Raw genomic sequence first — 15,000 nt, forward strand, 5'->3', positions numbered from 1 at the left:
TTTTTAACCAATAGATTACAAGACGTAGGTATGAGATAACAAAAGAGTGTTGGTTATTTACTCAACAAAGCAACTAATGTGTTTTTCAGAGTGAGTGAGAAAGTATTCAACATGTTCCTTGAGCAAGTAAGTCACCAACCTCGGGATGAAAGGCAAGAGAAGCTCCTGGTTCTCCATGCGCAGTTTCTTCTGACGCATTTCAACCACACCCAGGCACAAATCAGGCGTGTGGCTGACAAGCTGCTTTCCAAACTTGTTGACAGGTGGGTCTTATTAGGGCTTGTGTTTTGAGTTCTAGATGTGTGCATTATTTGCAAGCCTAGTTTCTGTGTGTGTGTGTGTGTGTGTGTGTATGTATGTATGTGTGTATGTATGTGTGTATGTATGTGTGTATGTATGTGTGTATGTATGTGTGTATGTATGTGGTGTTCATTTGTTTTTTTGTTTTTTTTTTTTTTAGGTTTTTATGGTTTTTTTTTTTTTTTTTGTGGGGATGGGTGTATGGTGGTGTTGTGTGTATGTGTGTGTGTATGTGTGTGTGTTGTGTGTGTATGGGGCGTGGATGTGTGTGTGTGTGTGTGTGTGTGTGTGTGTGTGTGTGTGTGTGTGTGTGTGTGTGTGTGTGTGTGTGTGTGTGTGTGTGTGTGTGTGTGTGTGTGTGTTTTTCCATGCATCTATCTTCAACCACTGATTCATACTGATGGTTAAAATTGTATTGGTTTTCATTTGATTTCATAGTAATAATGGATTTCCTATTCATCCTTTTATGTTCTTTTCCTTTTGTCTCTGATAGGTTCCCACAGCTCCTGTGGAATGGCAACGTGTTGCGGACGCTCCTGGACATTCTGCAGGTCCTTGGCTATTCTCTTCAGCTGGACCCTAATGATGCTAACCCAACTATTCCAATTCCTGATACACCTTTCAGCATCACACTTATGGATACTCTGGAGTATAGAGAGGTAAGATATTGTTCGGGGAAATGGTGTATTTCTTTACTTATCAGTCATTTGATTTTAGGAAGTTAGCTGAGCTTTTTGAAAATTATATATTACATGAATTTTAGGTTTGAAACCAGAACATTTTTGTGTTTTTGATTCATATGTATTGCTCATTTAGTTTTTCTTACATCAAATTTTTATTTTGTCTCTGTCAAGGCAGACTATTTGATAGTACAGTTTGGTTAAATGACTTTCCCATTTACCTTCTCAGAGAACAGTAAGCGACTTTGCAGCTCGTTGCCAAGGTATTCTTCAAGAGGCTATGAAATGGGCTCCAGAGGCAACTCGCTCCCACCTGCAGAATTACCAGACACATATTGACCAGTCCAATCTAACATCACACTCTGGCTTGGCCCTTGCTACTCAGTCAGTCATGCAGTATGCTGGCCTTGGGACTCCAACACACATGAGCCATGTAAGTGTTTTTGTTGAATTTGTTGAATTTGTTGAATTTGTTGGTTTTGTTGAATTTGTTGAATTTGTTGAATTTGTTGAATTTGTTGAATTTGTTGAATTTGTTGAATTTGTTGAATTTGTTGAATTTGTTGAATTTGTTGAATTTGTTGAATTTGTTGAATTTGTTGAATTTGTTGAATTTGTTGAATTTGTTGAATTTGTTGAATTTGTTGAATTTGTTGAATTTGTTGAATTTGTTGAATTTGTTGAATTTGTTGAATTTGTTGAATTTGTTGAATTTGTTGAATTTGTTGAATTTGTTGAATTTGTTGAATTTGTTGAATTTGTTGAATTTGTTGAATTTGTTGAATTTGTTGAATTTGTTGAATTTGTTGAATTTGTTGAATTTGTTGAATTTGTTGAATTTGTTGAATTTGTTGAATTTGTTGAATTTGTTGAATTTGTTGAATTTGTTGAATTTGTTGAATTTGTTGAATTTGTTGAATTTGTTGAATTTGTTGAATTTGTTGAATTTGTTGAATTTGTTGAATTTGTTGAATTTGTTGAATTTGTTGAATTTGTTGAATTTGTTGAATTTGTTGAATTTGTTGAATTTGTTGAATTTGTTGAATTTGTTGAATTTGTTGAATTTGTTGAATTTGTTGAATTTGTTGAATTTGTTGAATTTGTTGAATTTGTTGAATTTGTTGAATTTGTTGAATTTGTTGAATTTGTTGAATTTGTTGAATTTGTTGAATTTGTTGAATTTGTTGAATTTGTTGAATTTGTTGAATTTGTTGAATTTGTTGAATTTGTTGAATTTGTTGAATTTGTTGAATTTGTTGAATTTGTTGAATTTGTTGAATTTGTTGAATTTGTTGAATTTGTTGAATTTGTTGAATTTGTTGAATTTGTTGAATTTGTTGAATTTGTTGAATTTGTTGAATTTGTTGAATTTGTTGAATTTGTTGAATTTGTTGAATTTGTTGAATTTGTTGAATTTGTTGAATTTGTTGAATTTGTTGAATTTGTTGAATTTGTTGAATTTGTTGAATTTGTTGAATTTGTTGAATTTGTTGAATTTGTTGAATTTGTTGAATTTGTTGAATTTGTTGAATTTGTTGAATTTGTTGAATTTGTTGAATTTGTTGAATTTGTTGAATTTGTTGAATTTGTTGAATTTGTTGAATTTGTTGAATTTGTTGAATTTGTTGAATTTGTTGAATTTGTTGAATTTGTTGAATTTGTTGAATTTGTTGAATTTGTTGAATTTGTTGAATTTGTTGAATTTGTTGAATTTGTTGAATTTGTTGAATTTGTTGAATTTGTTGAATTTGTTGAATTTGTTGAATTTGTTGAATTTGTTGAATTTGTTGAATTTGTTGAATTTGTTGAATTTGTTGAATTTGTTGAATTTGTTGAATTTGTTGAATTTGTTGAATTTGTTGAATTTGTTGAATTTGTTGAATTTGTTGAATTTGTTGAATTTGTTGAATTTGTTGAATTTGTTGAATTTGTTGAATTTGTTGAATTTGTTGAATTTGTTGAATTTGTTGAATTTGTTGAATTTGTTGAATTTGTTGAATTTGTTGAATTTGTTGAATTTGTTGAATTTGTTGAATTTGTTGAATTTGTTGAATTTGTTGAATTTGTTGAATTTGTTGAATTTGTTGAATTTGTTGAATTTGTTGAATTTGTTGAATTTGTTGAATTTGTTGAATTTGTTGAATTTGTTGAATTTGTTGAATTTGTTGAATTTGTTGAATTTGTTGAATTTGTTGAATTTGTTGAATTTGTTGAATTTGTTGAATTTGTTGAATTTGTTGAATTTGTTGAATTTGTTGAATTTGTTGAATTTGTTGAATTTGTTGAATTTGTTGAATTTGTTGAATTTGTTGAATTTGTTGAATTTGTTGAATTTGTTGAATTTGTTGAATTTGTTGAATTTGTTGAATTTGTTGAATTTGTTGAATTTGTTGAATTTGTTGAATTTGTTGAATTTGTTGAATTTGTTGAATTTGTTGAATTTGTTGAATTTGTTGAATTTGTTGAATTTGTTGAATTTGTTGAATTTGTTGAATTTGTTGAATTTGTTGAATTTGTTGAATTTGTTGAATTTGTTGAATTTGTTGAATTTGTTGAATTTGTTGAATTTGTTGAATTTGTTGAATTTGTTGAATTTGTTGAATTTGTTGAATTTGTTGAATTTGTTGAATTTGTTGAATTTGTTGAATTTGTTGAATTTGTTGAATTTGTTGAATTTGTTGAATTTGTTGAATTTGTTGAATTTGTTGAATTTGTTGAATTTGTTGAATTTGTTGAATTTGTTGAATTTGTTGAATTTGTTGAATTTGTTGAATTTGTTGAATTTGTTGAATTTGTTGAATTTGTTGAATTTGTTGAATTTGTTGAATTTGTTGAATTTGTTGAATTTGTTGAATTTGTTGAATTTGTTGAATTTGTTGAATTTGTTGAATTTGTTGAATTTGTTGAATTTGTTGAATTTGTTGAATTTGTTGAATTTGTTGAATTTGTTGAATTTGTTGAATTTGTTGAATTTGTTGAATTTGTTGAATTTGTTGAATTTGTTGAATTTGTTGAATTTGTTGAATTTGTTGAATTTGTTGAATTTGTTGAATTTGTTGAATTTGTTGAATTTGTTGAATTTGTTGAATTTGTTGAATTTGTTGAATTTGTTGAATTTGTTGAATTTGTTGAATTTGTTGAATTTGTTGAATTTGTTGAATTTGTTGAATTTGTTGAATTTGTTGAATTTGTTGAATTTGTTGAATTTGTTGAATTTGTTGAATTTGTTGAATTTGTTGAATTTGTTGAATTTGTTGAATTTGTTGAATTTGTTGAATTTGTTGAATTTGTTGAATTTGTTGAATTTGTTGAATTTGTTGAATTTGTTGAATTTGTTGAATTTGTTGAATTTGTTGAATTTGTTGAATTTGTTGAATTTGTTGAATTTGTTGAATTTGTTGAATTTGTTGAATTTGTTGAATTTGTTGAATTTGTTGAATTTGTTGAATTTGTTGAATTTGTTGAATTTGTTGAATTTGTTGAATTTGTTGAATTTGTTGAATTTGTTGAATTTGTTGAATTTGTTGAATTTGTTGAATTTGTTGAATTTGTTGAATTTGTTGAATTTGTTGAATTTGTTGAATTTGTTGAATTTGTTGAATTTGTTGAATTTGTTGAATTTGTTGAATTTGTTGAATTTGTTGAATTTGTTGAATTTGTTGAATTTGTTGAATTTGTTGAATTTGTTGAATTTGTTGAATTTGTTGAATTTGTTGAATTTGTTGAATTTGTTGAATTTGTTGAATTTGTTGAATTTGTTGAATTTGTTGAATTTGTTGAATTTGTTGAATTTGTTGAATTTGTTGAATTTGTTGAATTTGTTGAATTTGTTGAATTTGTTGAATTTGTTGAATTTGTTGAATTTGTTGAATTTGTTGAATTTGTTGAATTTGTTGAATTTGTTGAATTTGTTGAATTTGTTGAATTTGTTGAATTTGTTGAATTTGTTGAATTTGTTGAATTTGTTGAATTTGTTGAATTTGTTGAATTTGTTGAATTTGTTGAATTTGTTGAATTTGTTGAATTTGTTGAATTTGTTGAATTTGTTGAATTTGTTGAATTTGTTGAATTTGTTGAATTTGTTGAATTTGTTGAATTTGTTGAATTTGTTGAATTTGTTGAATTTGTTGAATTTGTTGAATTTGTTGAATTTGTTGAATTTGTTGAATTTGTTGAATTTGTTGAATTTGTTGAATTTGTTGAATTTGTTGAATTTGTTGAATTTGTTGAATTTGTTGAATTTGTTGAATTTGTTGAATTTGTTGAATTTGTTGAATTTGTTGAATTTGTTGAATTTGTTGAATTTGTTGAATTTGTTGAATTTGTTGAATTTGTTGAATTTGTTGAATTTGTTGAATTTGTTGAATTTGTTGAATTTGTTGAATTTGTTGAATTTGTTGAATTTGTTGAATTTGTTGAATTTGTTGAATTTGTTGAATTTGTTGAATTTGTTGAATTTGTTTTCATAATCTGTCACAGTTTTACATAAATACTATTCCCATTATACTCTCCTTTTCTTTTAAAAGTTATGGATCATATGTATTATTCGACTTTTCCAGGAGAGTGTTGCTCGTCGCTTGGGCCTGTTCTCTCGCCAGACAGATGACGTGAATCCCCTTGCAGCTTATGAGGGCTGTAATCTAGAGCCCAGGGTGCCTCAAGTTGGCCCACATGACATATGGATAAAGGTAATGTAAAATATTTTGTCTAGCACACTTATAAATATACTTGTGTCCTATGCAGGCTTTGATTACTGTACATATGTGGCTAAGACGTGCATATATCAGCTGCATGTGATATTTTCAGCACCAGCCTATGTAACAGAAAAGAAGCTTGTAATATCTCTATCTTCTTTGTCTTCTGACAGTTCATCAGCGAGCGAATAGAAATTGCGAAATACGACAGTGATGCCCAGGTGTCCATGTTTGCCTGCATGTTCCATAGGACACTGCACATGACTGTTGGAAATCCCGATTCCAAGATAAATCGCCACATTGGGGCCATTGGCACACGTTTTCGCCTGCTTTCGTGTGCTCTGGCCCTCATTCAAGGTATATAGATGTTGTTTTTTATTATTACTGTTATGGTAAGGCTGTTATTACAGTTATGGTAAGGCCTTAATGATGAAAGAAGACAGTAACTTGATAAAAATAATAAATGATAGTAGCTGTAATGTAAAATTTGATGAAGGAAAATATTTTACTTCTGATTCAGTTTTCTGGTGTTGATATATATTTATCATTAGCTGTTTTGTCATTAAACTATTGATCAGTGAAAGTATAGCCATTCACTTATGTTTGAAGGAGTTCTGTTCTGACCATCTATTTGGGTCTTAAGATGGATATAAGTCAGAAGCATGTTAATACGATATGTAAAAGTTGTATATGCTCTTTTCTAGCATCACTTAATCAACAGTGAGTGTCATAAGAAATATATATTTTATGGAATTTATAGTATGTGATATTTCACACAGTATTGGAGTGATATTCCTAAACAAAATGTGTGTTGTTTACAAGTTTTGAACTTATTCAAATATTTGAATTTCATGTAGGATAAGAGCTTGTAAAATCAGAATACTTTTTTATGTACTGAGTCTTTAAGATTTCATTAAAGAACATAATTGGTTTATATGTTATTTTAGCTTCATAAAGAAGAATACTGACTGCCAATCAACTAAGTATTTTTTTTTTTCAAATCGTACAAGTAATTTGTGAGGAAAAGGCTGCATGATTGGTCTGTGAGTAACACCAAAGAATAGGAAGATATTGAATTATTACTTTACTTACAGACTACACTATTCAACAGTAAAGCCAAAGTCAAGGAATAAGATAACCTAGTGGTTGCAATATGAAGTATTTGATGCATTTAATTATGTTTTCAGGCGATACCATTCCCAAGTCCCTCAGCAAGAATGTCCTTCGGGAACGTATTTACTGTGCCTGCCTAGATTATTTCTGCGCAGCGCGAGGATGCCCCACACAACGACCAGCCTGTCTCCAAGAAGATATCAATGCTCTTCTAAACTTCTGGAATGCTCTGCATGCTGACAAGAAATACTTGAAGACTAGTGTTATTGGAGGTCAGCATTATTATTATTATTTTTTTTTTTATGTTTTGTTTTGTTTTGCTCTTACACATAATTTTGGTTATAAGGTATGTTTTTCAGTTTTATGGAAAGACAAATTTGAGTAGACACCACATTTTGTTTTAAGGGATTTTTAAAATACTAACCATTTGTTTTTAAATTGTGTGTACCTTTTGTTGCTTTTATCATTCAGTCCGTATAGTTTCCCAAAACATTCTCTCCTCCTTTCAGACTTTACATCTTACCAGTATGGTGGAGGTGCCTCCCTTTCCCCATCCATGGCCTCTGATTTGAGATCGACCTCGGGCGAGTTCGTTGTGAACAATGCGGGCTGGATCAACACTGTCCCACTGTCCTCGAACACCTCAACCCTCTCAAAGAGATCAAATCGCAGCAAGAGAATGGTTAATCCTGATGTCTACGTGAAGGACTATCTCAAGAAAAGAGCACTTATCCTCTCTTTGCTGGTGAGTTAATGTAACTTGTAACTTTCATGGCTTGTTCTGTACTGTAGAAGTGAGTTTGGTTTGTTTCTTTTAGAGAGGTAGTATTTAAGCTTGAATGAAGTGTTCCTCATTTGGTATTTATTGTTTCAAATTTTGAGATGCAAGAAGTATTTATGTAAACCATTTGTGTCGTAACAGGCAGTGGAGATCCAGGCCCTGAAGGTGTGGCTCCAGCCTCCACAGCCCACAGGCCAAGGAGGAGAGGTGACAACTCCACAAGAAGAAGCTCTGGTCAAGTGGTTGTCTGGAGGTTTCAACAGCCAAAAGGCTTGGAGTGGAAACACAAATCTTGCTTGGAGTATCTCACCTGCGCTTGCTGTGTATTTGCCTACAAGGTGAGATAGCATTGGCGTTTCTTGAGTGTATGCTCGTATCTTGGTGGCATTCATTATTTTGAGTACCTGTTTGTTTACAGTTGAAACAAGCAGATATTTGCTAGTTGTGAATTGTATGTGATGAAGAGGCTTATTTGCAAAATTATATTTCCTATTAAAAAGAAAAAGGATACAGCTCACAGAAACAATACTAATGATGTCATAGACAAGATATTGTCTTAATGAAGATGATAAACTGAAGAATATATTACCCTGAATAATAGAACACATTCTTAGATCTAGCTCTTCAGTGAATAATTAAAAGATAATTGAATTATGATTAGAATTCTGTTTCAGTATTAGATGGTATATTAACATCAAAGTATTTCATCTCCAGAATCCACAATGTCCAAGGTCTAGATGCTGAGATCAGCAACCTGGTGCGTGAAAACCCTATAGCTGTCAGTCACCTTGGGGAGTCACTCCAATATTTGGCCACTTCAGAAAACATTCTCTCAGATATTCCAGAGGTAAAGCTAAAATAAGAAAAATAGTGTAAGGACGGATACTCCTAGTTGTTTCTTTGTGTATTATGGGTTAGTTTTAGCCCCTGATTTCATTGTTATTACAATATCAATTGTTTGTCTTTTCCACCTGTTCTGTATTCTTGTTTTTACATTTGTTATCTCAGAATTTTTGATTTCTTATTCACCTTGGCATTGTTCTGCTTCCTTTCTTCCTTTAGTAACAAGTTTCTTTGGATAAGTTTTATACCTTTTATTTGTGGATATTCTTTCATATTTATTTTGAAGCATGTATACTTTATATAATTAGCTGTGGTGCTCTAATAGTCCCTCTTGCAATTTTCCTTTTCAGCTAAATTACATGTTGACTTGGGCTCCAGTGCCACCTGTCAAGGCACTGGCATATTTCTCAAGGCAGTACCCACCCCACCCCCTGACAGCCCAGTATGCTGTGAGAGTACTGTCCAACTATCCTGCAGACACCATTCTTTTTTACATCCCGCAGCTGACACAGTCACTTAGATATGATACTGTGAGTATGTTTAAGATTTGTCTGTTAATTTTTAAGATTTAAACTTTCTTAAAATATTATGACTTTGCTTTATGTTTTCCTGCAAAGGCTATGAGTTCTTATTGATTTTCCTTCTTCACTATGTTTGGAAGATGATTAAAGTATGTTCATTATTCAGTTATTTTGTGTCATGTTTTGTAAGCTACATTCTTATTTAGGACTGTATGATTAAAAAGAAAAGCTAATTGAATACATTTATGCTACAGATGGGTTATGTAGGCGAGTTCATAAAGTATGCAGGCAAGAAATCTCAGCTGTTGTGTCACCAGCTGATTTGGAACATGCAGACCAACAAATTCAGGGATGAAGAAGGACATGAGAAGGATGGTAAGTAGAGGATCAATTTTTGAGATATGTGAAAAATAAAGTCCATAGAAAAGTAAGACATGGAATATTGCTAGAGTAATTGAAATTGATTCTGTTTTTTTTTCTGTTTTTTTCAGCGGATTTGTTTGAGGTCTTTGAGAATTTGGAGAAGTCTTTGACAAGCCAGTTCGCTGGGACTGCCAAGCAGTTTTACGAGAGGGAGTTCGACTTCTTTGGGAAAGTCACAAACATATCTGCAATTATCAAGCCATATCCTAAAGGTGAGTTGAAAGAGAAGATATCTGTTGTAAATAGGTGTGGGTGTTTGATTGTGTGTGAGAGTGAGAGTGAGAGGTGTGTCTCTGGTTTGTCTGTGTATCAGCGCGTGCATTCATATCTCAATATATTCCTTCACTTCTTCCTAGGTATTGAGAGAAAGAAGGCTTGCTTAGAGGCACTCAAAGCAATCAAAGTGGAGCCAGGATGCTACCTCCCCTCGAACCCCGAGTCTGTTATCTTGGACATTGATCGCAACAGTGGAACGCCAATGCAGAGGTATGATTTGTGCAGTATAGATTTTATTATTGGAAAATATTCTTTTGTTATGACATTTATCTTTGTTGTGGTTATGTATGTGTGTTTGTGTATATATATATATATATATATATATATATATATATATATATATATATATATATATATATATATATACATACATATACATATACATATACATATACATATACATATACATATACATATACATATACATATACATATACATATACATATACATATACATATACATATACATATACATATACATATACATACACATACACATACACATACACATACACATACACATACACATACATACATTCATATATACATACATATATATGTGCATATACATGCACACGCACAAGCACACACACACACACACACACACACACACACACACACACACACACACACACACACACACACACACACACACACACACACACACACACACACACACATACATATATTGCCTGTAAGAGTAAACTTATATTTAATTAACTCCAGGTTAAAAATAAATGCTTTGGATTATTTATATAACAAGATATTCTGCCTTTTCAGTGCTGCCAAAGCTCCTTATTTGGCAAGGTTCAAAGTACGACGTTGTGGTATCAAAGAGCTGGAGAAGCAAGGAATGGCTGTCAGCTCTGGCCAAGAGGTTGATTCAAACATTGGCCCTGAAGTCTGGCAAGCTGCTATCTTCAAGGTAAAATAAAAGTGAAATAAGTGGATACGCCATTTGGAATTTACAGTGTTGTGCTCATTGTTATATGGATATTAGCTTCTTTATTGGTTTTACTGATGTCATAGAGTCCATGTATAATGTGTGAGGATGATTAGGCAGTGATTTTTGACCAGCTGAAGAGCAACGAGTATAGATCTAAAACCAAATTTTGCTATCTATGATCTTGTATAAAAAAAAAAAAAGAAAATAGCGATGACCAAATTCTTGCAGCTTGACCCTAGATGATGTAACCTATACCTTTAAACATTTGATAGGTGGGTGACGACGTACGACAGGACATGCTGGCTCTTCAGGTGATCTCCATTTTCAAGAACATCTTCCAGACAGTGGGACTGGACTTGTTCCTCTTCCCCTATCGTGTGGTGGCCACCTCTCCTGGGGTAAGAGTGATAGAGATTGAGAAATACTGAGAGATATTATGAAATTGAGGAAGACGTTCAAAATAACTTTTTCTCTATATTTTCTTTGTTATGTTGGGAATGCATTGAAAGGGGTTTGCATTTTGTTATTTCAGTCTGTTATTACTTTTGAAAGATATGGTATCAGTGAGTAGTAATGTATTGTGTGTTTCAGTGCGGTGTAATCGAGTGTGTTCCCAACGCTAAGTCTCGGGACCAGTTAGGCCGCAGCACAGACACTGGGATGTATGAGTATTTCATCAGTGTGTATGGGGATGATAATTCCCACTCTTTCCAACAAGCACGGTCCAACTTTGTCAAATCCATGGCAGCGTATTCCCTAGTGGGCTTCTTGCTGCAGATCAAGGACAGACACAATGGCAATATCATGTTGGACACTGCAGGACACATCATTCATATCGGTGAGTTTCAGAATTTCTCGGTGGCTTCCTATTTTATATTCTTCTCCTTCCTTTTTCCTTTTGCATGCATCCATTTCCCCCTTTTCTTTTTCTGTTGAAAAAAATTGATCAGAAGTAGAAATATATATATAATTCACACAACAATTCCCTTTAGATACGAATGTCACCCCTCTGTTTGAATCCTTCCAGATTTTGGCTTCATGTTTGAAAGTTCGCCCGGTGGGAACCTCGGATTTGAACCGGACATCAAACTGACCCAGGAGATGGTAATGATCATGGGCGGGAAAGTAGAAGCCGCACCTTTCCGCTGGTTCGTTGAGCTGTGCATCAAGGGATACTTGGCTGTGAGGTAAAGTTTCATCTGTCGTTCTCTTTGCATTTGTTCTGTTGTTCTTGCCAAATTGTTTTAAAAGTAGTAATTGGACCTCTACTTATTATTGATATTGTGACTTGTATCATTATCTTCCTTAAGTTTTATAAAAACCAAAGTAAATTCGTCAGTCCAAACTTTGCATGCACAGATTAAAAACTCTTTGCAGAAGTAATTCTTATGTGATGAAGTTAAATATGAGATATAAAGCAGATTTAAAATTTACTAGTGTTCAACTCTGTATTCTGATGATTAAATGATTTTGTGTGTGTGTGTGTGTGTCTTATTTTAAATGTGTATGAGAGAGCATGTGGGATGGAGTGGTGAAAAGAGTGTGTGTATGTGTGTTTGCTTGCATGTTGGAAGGCAGTGGAAGGGGATATTTTATTTGTGTGTGTGTGTGTGTGTGTGTGTGTGTGTGTGTGTGTGTGTGTGTGTGTGTGTGTGTGTCTTATTTTAAGTGTATGAGAGATATGTGTGTGCTTGTATGTTTAGAGGGCGGGGGAAGTTTTTTTTTTTTTGTGTGTGTGTGGGTGGGTGGGTGCGGGTGCTTGTGAGTGTGCGTGTACATGCATGTGTTTAGGAGGATTTATCGGTGTAATTGTCTGTCTGTGCTCTGAAAGGAATTTAAATACAAATGAAGAGGTACTGTTTCCTTCATTTCAAAAATAATACATTGTTGTTCATCTTTTGAAATTTAACTTGCTCATTTGTCAAAATATTGAATTGTTGTCTAGCTGCAAAGTGTTTTTTTTCTGGAATTTATTGTTGAGTGCTATTAATGTAATGTGTTTAGTAATTTAATCTAATGACATTATTGGTAATAGCCTAGTGCCATGATATGAAATGACCCTGTAAATTTAGACATTGATACAAATTCTTGTTCATTAAGAAATAATAATGCTTTGTGGTGGTCATACTGTATCCTAATGTAATATCAGTTGGAAACCATAAACACAGTTTTACAAATGCATATTGCATATAAACCCTTTGTTAGTTATTTGTTTGTAGTTTTGTATTGTATTATTTGTACATGAGTATGTCATTGCTTGTTTTTTTGTTCCCTACCAAGTTTTTATGTATTTGTGATTTACCTCAGCTCAATTATTAAGTAGGATGCATTGGGCAGAAGAGGTAAGTTTACCCTTTTTTCAGTTATTTAACACATTAAATTCCATCTTACCAAAGCCATTCATTATACCACTAGTGTTGCTGTGTTATAGGCAGGTGCAAAGAAATTTAAAATCAGTGATAGAGTAATCCACTTTGGTAAGTCTCTCTTTCTCTCCTCCTCTCTCTCTCCTCCTCTCTTTCCCCCTCCCTTCCTCTCTCTCTCCTCCTCTCTTTCCCCCTCCCTTCCTCTCTCTCTTCCTCCCTTTCTCTCTCCCCCCTCTCCCTTCCTCTCTCCCACCTCTCCCTTCCTCTCTCTCCCCCTCCCTTCCTCTCTCTCCCCCTCCCTTCTTCTTTCCCCCCTTCCCTTCCTCTCTCCCTCCTTCCCCCCCTCTCTTTCTCTCACTCTCTCTCTCTCTTTCCCTTTCCCTTTCCCTTTCCCTTTCCCTTTCCCTCACCCCTCCCTCCCTCCCTGTACACCATGGAATGAAACATGGTTTGCAAACTTTGGTTCCTATATAAAGATGTTTCCTATTAGTGGGTATTTTAGAAAACCAGATTTTCTCTAGAATGTCAGATTTTGATTAATTTATTTTATTTATTTTTTGCTCTATTTGAATATTGTGTTCACTATTAATATTAAAATGGATGGTAAGACTAACTTACTGATGAATAGGAATAGTTGGTATTGTGATTCTGATCAAAATAATTTTTAGGTCTGAGATATGGAAGGGGGAAAGTGTATAGATTTGTGGTTCTTGACTTAGGGATTATATAAAATGCTTTGTTTAATAAGAAGACTGAAAGGGCACTTTTCAATTCAAGACTGATCTTTAATGATTTATTTGAGGATGTGGGATGGGGTGTTGTAAAGGCAGAGGCCAAACATTAGGCCGAGCATTTTGGCAAGATGGCTAAGATCCAGTGGTTAGGTGCTGAGTTATTTAGAAGCGGAATTAATTTCTGCTAAGATTTTGTGGTTTCCAGAACATAACAACAACAGCAACACACAGGAAAATTATCTTTGGGAGTGACTGAGTGAGAGATGGTGGGAATGGTTATGTTAATGATAATGGAACTAATGTGAATGGTAATTATATTGAGTGATAATGATAGTTAAGAATGATGATTAAAAGAAAATAATAGTTATTGTAATAATGATAATATCTAACATTGAAAATGTAGTTAGCAATAACAGAAGTCATAAGGAAAAAACACAGTATTAACAAAAGTAGTGATAGATAACAGTAATTATTGAACAATAACACACAGGTAAGGAGGAAGCACAAGATCAATTCAGGATAGACTGGGTTATACAAGTAATATTATCTCGTTGAGTACACATCAAAAACAAATGAGTTACATAATCACAGCAGGATCAGTATTACACAAACAGGACCCAGGTAAGGGAAAACAGTCAGGTAGGGCGAAGCAACACACTCGTGATGCCAGCATTCTCTACTCGGTATCTGTTTTTTGCTGTATGCCGGTTCTTTACGCCAAAGGATTCCAAAGGCGTAAGCATGTTTTGGCAGGAGGCGTTTGAGTTCCGTGTCTGGTAGCTTTGAAAGTTGTAGGAATTGCAGCAAGGGGATTGTCTATCTGTGAAGTATGTGACAGGTAACAGGTGACTCTATCTTGTCATAGGTGTTATGTGTAATATGTATTTGTGCCTGATACTCATTCTTTATTGAAGGTTTGAAACGTGATCGTCAGACGGACTCACTCCGACTCAATCTTTCGTAACACCTGTTACAATCAACGTTGTCCATTTATTTGTATTAGGAAGATAAATTTATCCACATGTTATATTCATAAAATTGTTTTTCTTTTCATACCATTTCACCATTGGAATTTGGTATTGTGTGTACAAGTAGAATATTCAGAACAAAATATTTGCGTTGACTTAACTTTCAATCTTTGATGTTCAGACATGTACTTGCCCATCAACTGTGCATGGCAGTGTTAACATGATTGTATTATTTTAAACATTTCACAGTTTGATGATGAACTCTAAGTGTTGGTATTAGGATCAAATCCTTTTATTTTAATAAGTAATTTGGATGATTTATGGGTCATCTTCATAACAGTTAGATTAGTTTCTA

At 33.1% G+C, this 15,000-nt stretch overlaps 1 protein-coding gene across 1 annotated transcript in view; it reads left to right on the top strand.

The window, feature by feature from the left end:
* Pi4KIIIalpha (phosphatidylinositol 4-kinase III alpha) overlaps positions 1–15,000 on the top strand; it is a 40,737-nt gene that overhangs the window by 16,809 nt on the left and 8,928 nt on the right. The window contains exons 16-32 of the mRNA XM_086555454.1: positions 90–263; positions 794–959; positions 1,210–1,413; positions 5,540–5,668; positions 5,848–6,031; positions 6,862–7,059; positions 7,297–7,532; positions 7,710–7,906; positions 8,283–8,415; positions 8,762–8,941; positions 9,187–9,307; positions 9,424–9,567; positions 9,712–9,841; positions 10,412–10,556; positions 10,850–10,975; positions 11,169–11,415; positions 11,605–11,764. Coding sequence (XP_086411580.1) covers positions 90–263; positions 794–959; positions 1,210–1,413; positions 5,540–5,668; positions 5,848–6,031; positions 6,862–7,059; positions 7,297–7,532; positions 7,710–7,906; positions 8,283–8,415; positions 8,762–8,941; positions 9,187–9,307; positions 9,424–9,567; positions 9,712–9,841; positions 10,412–10,556; positions 10,850–10,975; positions 11,169–11,415; positions 11,605–11,764 — 2,874 coding nt within the window. The remainder of the gene's footprint in view (positions 1–89; positions 264–793; positions 960–1,209; positions 1,414–5,539; positions 5,669–5,847; positions 6,032–6,861; positions 7,060–7,296; positions 7,533–7,709; positions 7,907–8,282; positions 8,416–8,761; positions 8,942–9,186; positions 9,308–9,423; positions 9,568–9,711; positions 9,842–10,411; positions 10,557–10,849; positions 10,976–11,168; positions 11,416–11,604; positions 11,765–15,000) is intronic.

This window comes from Penaeus japonicus, unplaced genomic scaffold, assembly GCF_977035675.1.
Source record: "Penaeus japonicus unplaced genomic scaffold, GWHDUDI00000001_assembly GWHDUDI00000031, whole genome shotgun sequence".
Lineage (NCBI taxonomy): Eukaryota > Metazoa > Arthropoda > Malacostraca > Decapoda > Penaeidae > Penaeus > Penaeus japonicus.